The 14541-nt window shown below is 58.7% G+C and overlaps 1 protein-coding gene across 1 annotated transcript in view; it reads left to right on the top strand.

The window, feature by feature from the left end:
- Positions 1 to 10661, top strand: part of PARVB (parvin beta) — an 89853-nt gene extending 79192 nt beyond the window's left edge. Inside the window, exons 10-13 of the mRNA XM_032882814.1 lie at positions 756 to 824; positions 5514 to 5615; positions 9128 to 9200; positions 10542 to 10661. Coding sequence (XP_032738705.1) covers positions 756 to 824; positions 5514 to 5615; positions 9128 to 9200; positions 10542 to 10618 — 321 coding nt within the window. The 3' untranslated portion in view covers positions 10619 to 10661. The remainder of the gene's footprint in view (positions 1 to 755; positions 825 to 5513; positions 5616 to 9127; positions 9201 to 10541) is intronic.
- The last annotated feature ends 3880 nt before the right edge of the window (positions 10662 to 14541 follow it).

Genomic DNA, 14541 nt, shown 5'->3' with positions numbered 1-14541 from the left:
CTCCATGGCACATCTCACACGCTGGGCTCTAGCCCTTGATTGCTCTGTGTCCCCTACCAGGCGCGTATATGGAGAACTGTGCCACAGGCTCTCCAGGGGGGACCCTGTCTTGCCGTCTTCGTGTCCCCGGCACCAAGCAGAGTGCCTGGCACATAGTAGCTGCTCAATAAACTTGAGTAGCATGACTAAGGAAAGGCCATCGTATCCAGAGGCGGGGTGGGGTGTGGCTGGTGTTGTGTCCCACTGAAGCTGGGTTTGCTGGTGGAGAAGAGTTACAGGGACAAGTTTTAAACTTTGGCTAGAGAGAAGCTGGCGGCCTGCTCCCCTAAGCTCAAGCTTACCCAAGGTTACCGAAGCAGGTGAGTGTGGCCCCTCGGGTCAGCCTTCTGTCATTTCAGGTCACATCTAGGACGCATCTAAAAACACAGTCCTCTCCCCCTGACGGTTTCATCCTTCTTGAGGAGTTGATTGTCCCCTCTAGGGCTCTTAAATACTTACGGGTGTGTGGATAAGCGGGTGTACTCCCAGGCTGGCGGACAGAGAGGTGCGTTTTCTTCTCCAGCGGGGATAGTACATGGAGGCATTTTTCCATTAAAACCAAGGGTCGCTGCGAGAACCTGACCCTTTTATTTTAGCAAACAATGGAGATTATGGGAGCATCTCCCAAGTGATGGCCAAGGTCAGGTCCATCCCGTTGGATGGGAGCAAACAAGTGGCCTCTCTCACTCACGGCTCCCGTGTCTTTGCCTTCACAGTCTCTCATCACGTTTGTGAACAAGCACTTGAACAAGCTGAACTTGGAGGTGACGGAACTGGAGACCCAGGTGAGCAGTGTTCTGGGGTTCGTGTTTTCAGCCAGCTCTCTGATCCCGTGTGGGGCGCAAAGGGGACGGGCGCCATCTTGTTGGTCCGACAAGGAGTGGCCGCCCTACAGTTGGAACGGCGAGGCCCAGCTGCTCTGGCCTTCTCTCGGGCCCTCTGTCATAGTTTCCTGTGGCTGCTGGAGTTGAGTCCCACAGACCAAGTGGCTTGAACCACAGACATTTCCATCCTCACGGTCCTGGAGGCTGGAGTCCTGGACCCACGTGGACCCGGCTGCTTCCTTCGGAGGCCTTCAGGAGTGACTTCTTCCAGAGAAGGTCACATTCACAGGTTCCGAGGTTAGGACTCCAGCACATTTTTTAGGGGACACAGCTCAACCCTGACACCCTCGGAGGCGTCACACATCCCCCACGGAAGGGCCTTGGCATGGGCCGTTCTTCCAGTCTAGAATGTTCCGCGCGCCAACCCCCCCCCGCTTCTGTTCCCCAGGCCACGCACGCTGCGCGAGCGCTCACGGAGTACCTGTCCAGTGAGTGTGCACGAAATATTTATTCCGTGGGCGGCGTGTGAAGTGTCCTCCCGCGCCCCACGCAGAGCTCACGCCGCAGAGTGAAAATCTGCTTCAGGCAATCAGCAGGCATCAGAGACAAAATACAATTTTCCCGGGATTACCTGGGTGCTCGAATTCGGAGCCCTTCGCGTTCTTGGTGCAGGTTCCTCTCACCCCCGGCCGATCCTGCTGAAATCCCCGGGTGATTACCTCCGCTCCTGTCTCTCTCTTTGCCTTTCCTCATTTGCTTTTCTAATTAAAAAAGTAATTCAGGTTCATTGTAGAGTGTCTGAAAATGCAGATAAGCGAAACAAAAATCGTTCTTAATCCCAGCACCCAGAGATAACTGTGCCGAGCCCTTTGGTCCAGACCTCTCCTCCACCTGGCTGGCTAACCACTGACCTCATGGGTCTGTCCTGGAAAGCCCAACGGGCCGTTTGTAACGAGTGTGTGTGTTTGTGCGTCGTTTGTGACGTTTTCCGAACACTGCCCACTTAGCCTCTGGTTACTTGCCGTTAGGTGTATCGGGGGTCCGCAGGTGTCCTCGCAGGCCTCCTTTGTCCCTCCCCGCCGCCTTCCCCCTTCATCCTGTCCCCACCTACCCGACTGCAGTTCATGTGGAGTCTTCCAGACGTCTTACACACACGTGTATTTTGTTAACGATGGTGACTTCTGCTGCACGGCTCCTCTCGCAGCGTGTCCTCTGTGACCCTTGTATGCCGGGTCTTTCTGGTGGAGTCCGTGTGCGTGATCCCATCTGGTCCTTCTTCCCTTGCCCGGTCGGTCGGTCTGTCTGTCTGCACTGGTCACCTCTGAGGACTGCCTCCTCTTCCATCCTAACGCACCTCAGGGCACGAAGCCCACTCCTTGTGATGGGGTGCCCCCGCCCTCACGACGGGGGGTGCAGGGGCTCTCTGCCCTCAGCTTCTGCTGCTGGTGCCCTCGCTTCGTCAGGATGCACTCCTAGAAGGCTGTGATGCTTTGAGGGCCCGGGAGGGCTTGCCCGCCCCCATGCCCCGAGCCCTGCAAGCCATTCCCCATTCTCACTTCCTGCCGGCCCGCACGCCAGCAGGAGTGGCCGTAAGCCCCAGACCGTGACTCTGCCCCTTGGTTTGCGTGGATCTGGAGGTACCCAGTGTCTCCCTTTTTCTCTCTCATCACACTTAAAGGGGTTTTTAACCACTGTCCGGCAGAAAGGAGGTATTTTTATAAATAATGTTCAGCGTCAGGGAGACGTGGGCTCAAAGCCCTGCTCAGGGCATGTGTGTGTGTGTTTAAAACCACTTCTGTATTCTGGGCAGCTTCCTGGCTGTGTGACACCGAGTCAGTTACTCAACTTCTCTGTGCTCTTATGTTGAGGGAGCAGCAGATAGGGGGAGGCTTAATGGAGGTCGTGCTCTTACAAGCTGGGTATTGATGAAGACAGTGCCATGGGAGTTGTGGGGCGTCTGGGGGGATCTCAGCTAGGGCACGCCCCCACCTCAGGACAAATGTGTGCTCTCATGAGTGTGAGCTAGAGGGTCCGTTGGCTGATAAGCCGCGGTGCTCTGCCTGGCTCTCAGTCTCCCTGGTGCCCCTCTCCCTCCCGCGCATTCCCCTGCAGCCTCCATCTCTCCCACTGCCCTGTGCATGAGGGGGCCAGGGCTGGGTTCGGGAATGCCATGGAAGGGAGCAGAGGCTCTCCGCCCGTCTTGGCTCTCTGCGCCTCCCGGGAAGGTGATGGGGGCAGTATCGTCGTTCGCAGATGGCCTGGAAATGGGGTTCGTGTTGCCGAGAGAGCCGGTTTGTCCGGGCCTGCTGCTGGCTCGGTGTCGGTGGGGCAGTCCCATCAGCACGGTCTACCAGAGAGCCGTCCTTGGCAAGCCCGGCAAGGAGGGTGTCCCTCTGCCTTGGTCTTTGTTCTTCGCTCTCCTTCCCCTTTCTACGTGGTGATATCGGACACTTGTGATTTCGACTTTTCTTCTTTAAATGGGAGGCCTTGATGGCCGGCCTAGAACAATGCGGGGAGCTGCTGTTTTTAATAAAGTCCTCCTTTGGCTCATTTTATCCGCTGCACGCCGCTAGTCTCGGGGAGCTGAAGGGTCCTGGGTGCCCAGCCCCTCGTGGCCGTCCTGCCATCCCCCCGTCCCGTGTGGCAGTCTTCCAGACCAGGGGGCCACGCCAGCCAAGAGAGCTTCCTCATAGGGATGGAGGAGTTCTGTCACCATGCATCGGCTGCAGGAGCCACTGGCCATGTGTAGCCGCTGGGCACCTGAAATATTGGTGGTGTGACTGAGGAACGGAATTTTGTATTTTCGTTAAACATCTTTTCAGTTTAAACATCTTGGAATTTGGTTACGTAATAGCATGAATGTACTCAACAAGGCTGAACTGTACACTTAGAAATGGTTAATGTGGGGGCGCCTGGGTGGCTCAGTGGGTTGAAGCCTCTGCCTTCGGCTCAGGTCATGATCCCAGGGTCCTGGGATCGAGCCCCGCATCGGGCTCCCTGCTCAGCGGGGAGCCTGCTTCTCTCTCTGCCTCTGCCTGCCTCTCTGCCTACTTGTGCTGTCTCTCTCTCACAAATAAATAGATGCAGTCTTTTTAAAAAAATGGCTAATATGGTACATTCTAGGTATGTTTTATCACGACTCAAAAAAAAACAAAAAACCCACATACGCCAGACAGAAAAGGATAAGGAGTTTCAGTCTTGCAAGGTGATGCGCGTTCTAGAACGGCTGACTGGCTGGATGGTTGCACGAGGTATGAATGGACTTCATGCCAGCGACCTGGATACTTACACGTGGTTAAGATGGTAGATTTCATGTTACGTATGTTTTACCGCAGCGGCAAAGAATAAGCCAGCAACATTCAAACAAAAAAAAGGTCTGATTTCAGTAGGCACGTGCAGCCAGTGGCAGTCATGTGGGACTACGCAGTCTCAGACATCGGGAGGTTGGGGTCCTCACAGGTCCTGGCCAGGCAGCGGACCCCAGCCAGTCTCAGCCCCTCAGAGATGCCCCCTCTGTGCTCTGTGGGGATGGCTGAGGCCCGCCCTCTGGGTGCCTTCTGTACCTCGGTTCTCTTGTCCCCTTGGGCAAATTTGGTTTTGTCCTCACCAGTCTCCATTGCTTTATCTTTTTTTTTTTTTTTTTTTTTTTTTAAGATTTTATTTATTTATCTGACAGACAGAGATCACAAGCAGGCAGAGAGGCAGGCGGAGAGAGAGGAGGAAGCAGGCTCCCTGCCAAGCAGAGAGCCCGAAACGGGGCTCGATCCCAGGACCCTGAGACCATGACCTGAGCTGAAGGCAGAGGCTTAACCCACTGAGCCACCCAGGCGCCCCCATTGCTTTATCTTTAAAAGGAGTAATTGTTCCCTGGCTAACTGGGGGTTGGGGAGAGCAGTCTTCCAGAGAGTCGGGGCTTTTGTTCTAGATTCCTCGTCCCCCTCATGTGGGTGGATGGTGCTGCCAGGCCAGGTACCGGGGGTGGGGGTTGGGGGACCTGGGTTGAGGGCAGCAGCCTGCAGCCCTTTCCCCGACCCAGTGCTGCCCGGGGTTCAGGGTCTGGCTGGGATGGACACTAGAGGCTCCTCTCGATGGACCTCAAAGGCTCATGGTCACCGGGGCTCAAGCAGGGGAAAGTGTCGTCTGGCACCGTGAGCACAGCTGAAGAATGTCCTCGGGCAGCTGACAAAGGGAGCAGGGGGAACAGGGCAGCAGACCCCAGACCAGAGCCTAGGGCACCCTGCAGGTCATGGACAGACGGGTCGTCCCAGCAGCCGACACTGATGGGGACGCTCCCCGTGTGCTGGGCCCTCCCTGTCTGCCTTCTCACTGCGTCCCCATGCTAACCCCGAGAGACGGGAGCCAGTGTTATCCCGAGGCCGGTAGTGGGGGGCTGGGCCTTGTGGCCAGGCTGCCGGCTTCTAGAGCCATGGCCCCGTCCTTGTGGACATGCTCCGACCCCAAACAGGTGCATGCCCATGTCCAGTCCCGAGCGAGATGCTCTGCTCTCAGGTCCTTCACCTGATCGCAGGCTCGTGCCTCAACAAGGCATGGATTTCTTGCTTTAAAACATTTTCCTTCTTTGGGAGAGAACGCAGAATGTCCCCTGCCTCCCTGCGCAGCCCCGACACCTCACCCAGCATCTCTCTGTAGTTTGCAGATGGCGTCTACCTGGTTCTGCTCATGGGCCTTCTGGAGGACTACTTCGTCCCCCTGCACAACTTCTACCTGACGCCAGACAGCTTCGACCAGAAGGTACGTGTGTGGTCTCCGTCCCCAGAGCGGCCCCAGATGCGCTCGCTAAAGCGCACAGCCTAGACGGGCCCCTGATGGCTCTTCCTGGAGTCTAGCTAGAGTTTTTGGAAAAATAGGACTGCCGCCAAATGGTACTGCCGTGAGACGTGACCCAACCCCCAGTCATGGAAGTAAGCCCATCAGTAGTGCCAGACGCTCCCGGGTGCTGTGTGCCCAGTCCTCCTCGGGTGGGGGTCTTTCCCCTGGGACGGTACCCTTTTTAATCCCGGTGGCCCACTGCCACAGACTTGTAGAGCCCTCCCCCGTTGATGCCGTACCCATGTCACTTCTGGGTTTCCCACCTGCTTCTGCCCTCCCCAAGCACTGCTGTTCTCAGTGGTGGCCAAGAGTCCCGTGGCTCCGACACCCCTGTCTCCCTGTTCCCCCACGCTTGGACAATTAACTTGTTTCTGGTGGTTTTCACAATAAACTATTAGGGCATCTTCTCTAGTCTTTCTCTCTTCCGATCAGTCCGTCTGTCTGTATCTGTCTCCCTTCCTGTGGATTGTCTTCTAGGAGAATTCCCCACATGGGATTGTGTGGGTCAAAGGCCCTCAGCTTTGGATCCGGGTTGCTGCCCCCCCCGTGTCCCTGTCTGTGCCCATGTCTTGCCTGCTGCTCGGGGCTCCCCGGAGTTCAGCCCGTCCAGACAGCAGCAGTCAGCGTGTGGCCTTCAAAAACTTGGCTCACGCACTGTCCATATTGCTTTGGACTGGGGGCATCTGTCGTTGGATTTCCCCAAAGTGCTAGACCCGTGAGTCAGAGCAGCGGACAAGGCGAGCAGGTGGTGGCGGCCAGGGAAGCGTCCAACGACGGGGTCAGTGTTTATCAATCTGCATACTTCTGGCACCTTCCAGGCTGTCCGCTCGCGGCCAAATGTTGTTCCTGCCTCGCCTGCTGAGATGGAACCAGAACAGCTTAGAGAGGGCCTGGCATGGTCGAGGCAGGGTGAATGGAGCATGAGCCAGAGGGGAGCGAGCGGAGCGCGAGGACACAGAGAAGGTGGGGAAGAGGCTCTTGCGTTTCCAGGCCCGACGGGGCTGGCTGCAGAAGCATTGTTTGGGAGAGAGATTTCCTTTGTTCTAATTAATAATGATGCCGGCAGGAATGGTGAATGGAGCCAAGGGGCCGGAACTGGGTTTCTTTCCAAGATGAGACTGTGCGCAAGCAGGGCAGGGGAGCCTTCTCTCCGGCCCCGGCCTTACTCCCTTTGCAGCAGGGGTGGAAGTTTTCGGGGGTGCCTCCTTGGCCTGGGGAGCGTGAGAGGCCCCAGTGACCGTCTGTCTGTCTGTGCCTCTGCCCGAGGCAAGGTGCTGCTGTCCCCAAGCAGAGCGATGACCTGTGTTTTTAAAACAATTGCACTAGATTTTAAAAAACGAGACCAGACCCCCTGGTTCCTGCAGACAGACAAACGGCACCCTCTGAGCTTTCTGAGATACGGGTATGACCTCTAGCTTTTTGTTTTATTATCTTACTCTGTGGGAGCCACTTTGCTGAGTATCTTGTGCCTTTAGATCATCTTTCTGGAAGATTCCACAGCGTCCCTCTTTCTGGGAGTGGAGTGTGTCCTGGAGACTCAGAGATGGTTCTTACCAGCAAATGCTAGAAAGGGCTTCATGTTCTCAAGGTGCTTTGCCTTCTGTCCCCTCATCTGATTCCCTTCCTGGGGACAAGGAAACGGGATCTCAGAGGGGCTGAGAGACGGCCAGGTTCCCTCATTCAGCAGGGCAGAGCTGGAGAGCCTACTCCTATTCTAGAAAGTTCTATTCCTCTGTCACCTGGCCAGGTTTTCCAAAATCCCTTGAATTGCAGAGGGAAAGGATTTGAGCACTTCCTGGCCGTGGGGCTGGCTCCCAGTGATGGCAATGGGGCTTTGGGGTATAGTGTGTGGCCTGGTCCCCTCGGGTCTGGGGAGCTGTTTGCCACTCTGCCTGCCCTGTCCCGGGACCCTGGGCGCAGGGCCGGCTTCTCTGCAGGCAGGAGGGGTTGGTGGAGGTGAGGGCATGGCGGGGACGGGAGCAGGGTGCCGGTGACTTCTTGTCTGGTGGTTTCCTCGGACTAAGAAGGAAGCAGAAGGAAAGTCGCTGCGGGGAGGTGGCTCTGGGTGGGAGCTGTTCTTGGTGTGCGGCAGGTGTGGGGTTTCAGAAGCCCGACCTGGTCAGCACTGAGTACTTTCGAGGACCCAGCACTTTCCAGGGCCCGTCTCTCCCTGTCCTAACTCATCTCAGCCCCGGGGCCTCCTCCAAAAAGCGGCCTTGGTGCACCCCACGGCTTTCCCTCTGGGCTGGGCCCACTCCGTGCACCTAGACCTCTAACACGCAGCTTGGCCTTCCCATTTGGCCTTTTCCAGGGGGCCGCGGGAATGACCCAGGGTCCTCCAGCCTCCTGCATCTGGTCAGGGGCAGCCCCGCCCAGCCCCGGAGTGAAGGGCCTGTCCCCCCATGGGGACCCTCTGGTCGCTGCCTGCCCCGTGCTGGTGCTACCAAGGGTCCTAGAGGCGGTGAGGCGGCCCCCGAGCTGCTGGGATGTTGACCAACAGTGGGTTATTTTGTCAAACATGGTCTTCCTGGTTAATTATTAAACGATAAGTACAATGAACCTGTTTCCGGTTCACTTACCCCGAAATCGTGCAGATATTACTGTTGGAAGGATGTGTGATTACTAGGAACCCCGGGGTGCTCTGCGGCTCTGACTCTAGGATTTACTTCATTTTCTGGTGCCCCCATCCTGTCCCCAACAGCCTTTGCCCTAGTGGACGGCTGGCTGTGGTTTGGTTGTCACCTGGCATCTCTGGGGGTCAGGCGGAACCTGCCTCGGGGAAGGTGTTATTTTAAAGCCCTTCAGAGGCTGTGAGCAGAATGCAAGCTTCCAGCACCCTCGTGGGCCAAGCAGTACCTTTCAGGGAGACGCCGTGTGGGAGTGGGGTGTCCACCTTCCTGTGACATCTAGCAAGTCGAGGAGGCCAGGAATGGGGCCCTGCCCCCTGCCACCTGCAGCCACCATTGGGCTGACTTCCGTTCCAGCAGGGTCCCCGGTGCCTGCCCGGCGCCTGGGCCACTGCTGCCCCTGAGCACGGTGTCCTGCCTGCGGCTGTGCACACGTGGCTCTGGGAGGCCTTCCCAGGACACGGTGGGTAGCCGCTCCGTGCTGGGGACAGTGCTTTAGCGTGGGTGCCTCTGGGAAGTGACATGTCCTCTCTGAACCTTGGCTTTCTCATCTGTAAAAGGGGAAGAGTCACGGTCACTTCTCATTGCGTGGCCTGTGGCACAAGCAGACACTCGGGGATCCTGGAGCCCTCAAGGGCAAGCTTTGTGCCTTCACCCCTGCATCTCTGAGCTGCCCCCCAATCCCGGGTGAGGGGATAAGGGCCATTGAGGGAACGCCTTCATCCAACCCCCTTGCTTACCCTGTGCCCTGCGAGGGACCGCTCGGGTCCTGGGGATGTACCGATTCCACTCTTGCTTCCTTGGCAGGTCCACAACGTGGCGTTTGCCTTTGAGCTGATGCTGGACGGAGGACTCAAGACCCCCAAGGCTCGCCCTGAAGGTAACGCCCCACCCTAGGCCCGCCCAGTCTCTCGTGCCCCCTGTGCCCTTAGCTTCTGGGGCCGGGAGGATTGTGCTGGCGGAACCACCAATGCTGGCTTCAGTAACTACTTGACTTGGAGGACGTGAGCAGTGCCCACCGCCTCGGGATCTGCATGTCCTTGCAGGTGCCGGCGCTCTGGCTAGAGGGGCTCTTTCATGCCTTGCAAGGATATTAAAGGCTTGCTGCTGTTGAGGAATGTTGGGTGGATGTCCCTACAGGGACGAGGCACGGTCATGTCGTGTGTGGGTCCGAGCTGCAGCGGGGAGGCATGGGGAGCTGGTGGTGGGACCACCCGGGCAGGGAGCCTGGGGAGCCAGGAGCAGGTCCGGCTCAGCCCCCTGCAGCCCATTCACAGAGGGCATCAGGCCTACTGGCTGATGCCTACTGGCCTACTGCCCATTTCGGTGGCTCCTGACCTCCTCCCACTGCAGCGATGGCTGACCGGGGGAGCCAGGGCCGAAGCCTCAAAGGGAGGGCAGGAAGGAAGGTTGTGCCGGCTCTCCGTGCCTACCCCCTCCTCTGACACACGGAGACTGGAGATGCTCTGGGCCTCAGTCTAAGGACAGTTGCCTGTTCACGGTAGCTGCTCGGCTAGTCTTCCTCTGGAAGAGATGCTGTTTCTTGCTTTGGGGTTGAGTACCTGCAGGGGGAAAGCAAGGTTATGGTCAGTCTGTGGCTGGAGAAGGGCCTTTTACATCACCTGATCCAATGGGCCCATTGCACAGGCAAACAGACTGAGGCCCAGGGCAGGGGGGTCACCTGTCTAAGGTTGCAGGCAAGTGAGAAAAAGACCTAGGTGCCCTTCCCACCAAAGTAGGCACGTCCCCCGAGGGGCCTGCCATGGGCCAGACCATGTAGCCCATTGCTTGACCTCGAGGGGGCAGGAGGGAGCAGCAGGTTGCACATACACGCCCCCTCCCCCACCCCAGAAGGTCTGCCCTCTGTCCTGGCACAGGTTGGCCTGTGGGTGTTGGATCCCAGCAGACGTCCTTGGCTTTTGGAGACCCCACAGCCATAGGCACCTCTTGTCCCTGGACTTGGCCAATGCAGGGCCTGGAAAGGACGTGGGAGTATCCCTGTCCTGCTGTCACAGGTGCTCGAAGAGCGGGCTGGTGGCCTGGGGCCTCTCTTGGCTGCCTGTCCTGGGATGGCGCTGCCCAGGGCATTTTGGATGGGGGGCCGTCAATCTTTAAACCAAAGGACTGCACTGTGGACAGGCAGGGGCCCCGTGTCTCCTGTGGGCTGGCACGAGGGCCTCAGTGCTCTCGCCCCCAACAGTGTCTCTGTTTCCTCCTGCAGATGTGGTGAACCTGGATCTCAAGTCCACGCTAAGGGTCCTGTACAACCTGTTCACCAAGTACAAGGACCTAGAGTGAGAGCGGCGAGCAGAGGGGATTCCTCAGGGCAGGGAGGCCGGCCCGCCGAGGTCCCCACCCCCTCCCCAACACCGCCCGGCCTCCTCTGGTTGTGGCTTTTCAGCTCCCTCGTGTCATGCACAGTGGGCAGGATCCTTTGAAAGGCAGGGTTCTGTACCCCAGTGCTGGTGTGTGGCCCCACCAGTGCTGAGACATTGATCCCTACCCCCGCCCCAACACACAGTCCCCTCTGCCCGTGGTAGGGGGAGGGGCGCGCCCTGCAGGCCTTTCCGTGGAGCAGTTCACGGCCACAGGTGATCCGAACAGCACCGACAGCTCCACGGGAGCCGGGGGTCAGTCTGGCTGTGGTGGAGGGCTCTCCTGGGAAGCCAGGCCTTTTTTAGTAGAAAGCGTTTTGTAGATTTAAAAACTTCCCTCTAACGTCCCAGAGGCCTTTGATGGGACAGGAGGGCCACCCACGTTCCTCTTCTTGACCAGCCAGTGTTCCTCACTTACATTTTGCACAGATATCCAAGACCCGGGTGACCCTCAGTGGCCACCACATGGGAGGCGGGATTCGGGGAAGTGGGGTCTGATTTTTTTTTTTTTTTGGTGACAGCCAAGTGGGCTCCATCAGGAGCTAGGTCTAAAGTGTTGGCTCGATACATCTCAGAGGCCCTGTTTGGGAGTCGATGCATTTTTAAGTCTTTAGAGAGCGGGGTCTCTCAGTTTGCGGGGGCCGCCATCACAGAGCGCCACAGGCGGGGGCTTAGACAACAGGAACGGACGGTCCCCCAGCTCCCAGGCCGGAAATCCAGCATCAAGGCAGGGCTGGCCCCTCCCAAGGGCCCTCTCCTGGCTTGCCAATGGCTGTCCCTTCCCGGGGTCCCCACATGGTCCTGCCTCTGCACCTGTCTGCGGCCTCACCTCTCCTTACAAGGACGCCCGTCCTAATGTGTGAGGGCCGCCCCTGTGACCTCATTGTATCGTACTGATCTCTGCAAAGACCCATCTCCAAATACAGAGGCATTCTGGGCACTCGGGCTCAGAGCTTCAACATACGGATTCTGGGGGACGCAGTTCAGGCCTTACAGGGAGGACATGAAGAATTCATCCCCCTCCCCAGTGTGGCTTTCTGGAACCCTGCTGGCATCTCCCGATGGGCACCCTTGAAAGGGATGCCGTTCGCCCCTCCCCCGCTCCCCTTGGCTCCAGAGAAATGGGGGGCCTTCTGCTGGGGGGTGTCTGCCCTATGTGACCGCACCCACGGGGTCCCTCCACACGGCAGCCTCCTTCTAGGCCCCAGCATCAGCTACCAAGCAGGACAGGCCTCTTTCATCTTCGATTTTCACCTTCCTGTTGTCGATCCGAGCGGTTGCCCCTGTTGTTAATACTAAGTCGGACACCGGCGCTCATGACTCAGGAAACGCCAGCCTCGCCCATCTCCGCTCTGCCCCTGCGAGGCTGGCGGTAGTTTCCGAAGAGCCATTCTGGTGGAGGTGGTTTCCCAGCAGGAGAAAGAAATAATTAGAACAGTATCACGGTGTCTCCTGTGGGCTGCGGCGGCATTAAAGGGCCACACCGACAGAAGAGTGAGGGCTGGAATGTTCCGTGCCGACTTCATCACACGCACAGGATCCCAGCCGGCTGGCAGAGCCGCGGAGCCCGGTCCCCCCCACTGTCACAGGCGGGCCTGGTGGGGCTGTGCCCAACCCTGGATGACCCCCGGGGCTGAAGGAGGGGAGACTGGCATTTGGAAAGAACTCAGTCTTGGGGGTGTTCAGCGCAGGGGGGAAGTTCCAGCAGGGGGGGGAGGCAGTGGTCCTGGGGGGCAGGGAGCATGTGTCAAGCCCTCTGTATTTCTGGTCACAGAGTAGAAGGGATCCCAAGACACAGGCCACCTGTGAGCAGGCGTGTTTGTCCAGGCTGACTGTCCAAGCCCAAGGTTCCAGCAAAGCAGGTGATCTGTTGTCCAAACTGCCTTTAGTCACATTGGTTCCTTGAGCTCTACGCATCTCATTCCCCTCTCCCGCCTTCACTGTCCGCTCTGAATCAGAGTTCAGCGCCAGGCCTAGGCATTTGCGTGCGGGCGCAGTTGTGAGGCGGAGGGCAGGGTCAATGCTGGAGGTGGCCTCTCCTCCTGGGATCAGCCACCCCCCACCCCGGCTTAGTGACCATAGCTGTGAGTTGTGGGCTCTGTGATGCTGGGGCGTCTTCTTGGGGAAACTTGTGCAGCAGAAGCCGCTTTCCTTAATCTCAGTTCTAGAAGCCTTCCTCCTTGATTGACCCACCTTTCCAGTGCTTTGTTTTTCGGTTGGGTGGGGACCCTCCCCATGAACTAAGCAGAAGCAAGATCATTTGCATCTGAGCGGCCGTGGCTTGGGGTCTGCAGGGCCCGAGTGAGGGCCCAGGCCAGGGCCATGAGATGGTCTCCTTTTGTCCTTCTTGGAGTGGCTGTTTGGGGCCCACGCCAGCCAAGGGGTCTTCTGCACGCAGAGCCCTAATGTCCTCACTGGATGTGACAAAGAGCTGTGTTTTAAAGGCACTGAATGCCTTTCTCACCCCCTTTTGCATGCCCGTGTTTCATTGTGTTTTTAACTGTTCTAAGTAGTGTCACTTTTGGATGTTGGATGTCGAATAAAAGTTGCTAAACCCCGGGCTGTGTTGCCAGCGCCGCCCTCCTGGCTCCTCTGCTTTGCCTGGGCCCGGCCTTGAACCTGACCTCCCGGGGGCCAGAGCCCCGGGTGGGGCCGGCCACGTGCTCTTACTTATTCCAATAAAGACCTGAGAGCGTGGGCCATGCGCTGCCTCTGTCTGGTTCTGCTTCCACGCACTTCGTGGCCTCTGGTCGTGCCTGCCTGGTGCTTGGGCCCAGGAGCTCCCAGTCAGCCAGCGCACAGCCCGCTGTGGGGGGCGGGCCCCGCGTGGGTGGAGGCATTGCTGGACGGGAGCCACGGGGGAAGAGGAGACAGAGTGACAGTCGCGGGTGAGTCACAGTGAGTCGCTGAGCTGGGCGAGTCAGCCTGGCTCCCTGGTCCAAAGTGGCACAGGGGTGGCCGGCAGGCCGGTGGCACCAGCTGGACAGGGCCGCTCTCGGGGGATGGGGTGCTCCTTGCACTGCAGGGCGCGGGGCCCGGGTGACCCTCCATGGTGGTCGTGCTATAAACCTTCCCTGCAGAAGTCACGGGTTGTGGGGGGATTGCTCAGGGGCCTTGAACTTCCCTCGACGCAGCATTAAAATTGTCACTATTCTAGTACCGCCGACCTGCAGAGCGAGGCCTCGGTGTTCTTCAGATGCTAAGGCTCTCAGACCGCTGCTGGGAAGGGCCTGGCTTCGGAGGGACACCTGGTCCAAAGCCCGTGCGACCGCTGGCCAGTCCCTTATCTCACACTTTCCACGGCGGGAAGATCCCTCCGGTTTCCCACAGCAGATCCATCGTCCCTCCCTCACTTAAGATCTGTCTCCTCGCCTGGCTTCTGCTGGGATTTGGCCGGTGGGAGGAGGCCCCGGCAGGAAGGAGAGTGGGGGGAGAGCGTGCGTGAGGTCAGGGTGTTTGTCACCCCTCTGTGGGGCCACCGTGGGTCAGGTGCCCCCCTCTGCCACAGCCCCCAGCTGGTGGCCGGCTCAGAGCTCTGGCCGTCTCTTTCTGGGCCGTTGTCCTCCCTGGGCTCTGCCCTGGTGGGCTTCAGGGCTGCGGCTGCTCGTGCTGCCAGTGCCCAGGGTGGGGGTGGGGGGCAGCACCGTCTCTTCTGGGTTCTCTTAAACCGGCCTCGACTAACCGGCTTTACTAACCACTCCTCAGCTTCCCCATTCAGACGGGCCTCTCTGCGGGGACTTGGCAGTGCACCGACCCCCGGGGCCACGCCGGGCCCGACGCACCCGCTCAGGCCCAGTGGGTTCCCTCCCCGCCGCGCCACAAACCCCGGGCTCGCACGGCGCCGTC

Source organism: Lontra canadensis, unplaced genomic scaffold (assembly GCF_010015895.1).
Source record: "Lontra canadensis isolate GAN:19392208 unplaced genomic scaffold, GSC_riverotter_1.0 scaffold84, whole genome shotgun sequence".
Taxonomy (NCBI): Eukaryota; Metazoa; Chordata; class Mammalia; order Carnivora; family Mustelidae; genus Lontra; species Lontra canadensis.
The sequence above is the reverse complement of the archived record's forward strand: the minus strand, read 5'-3'. Positions and strand labels throughout refer to the sequence as shown.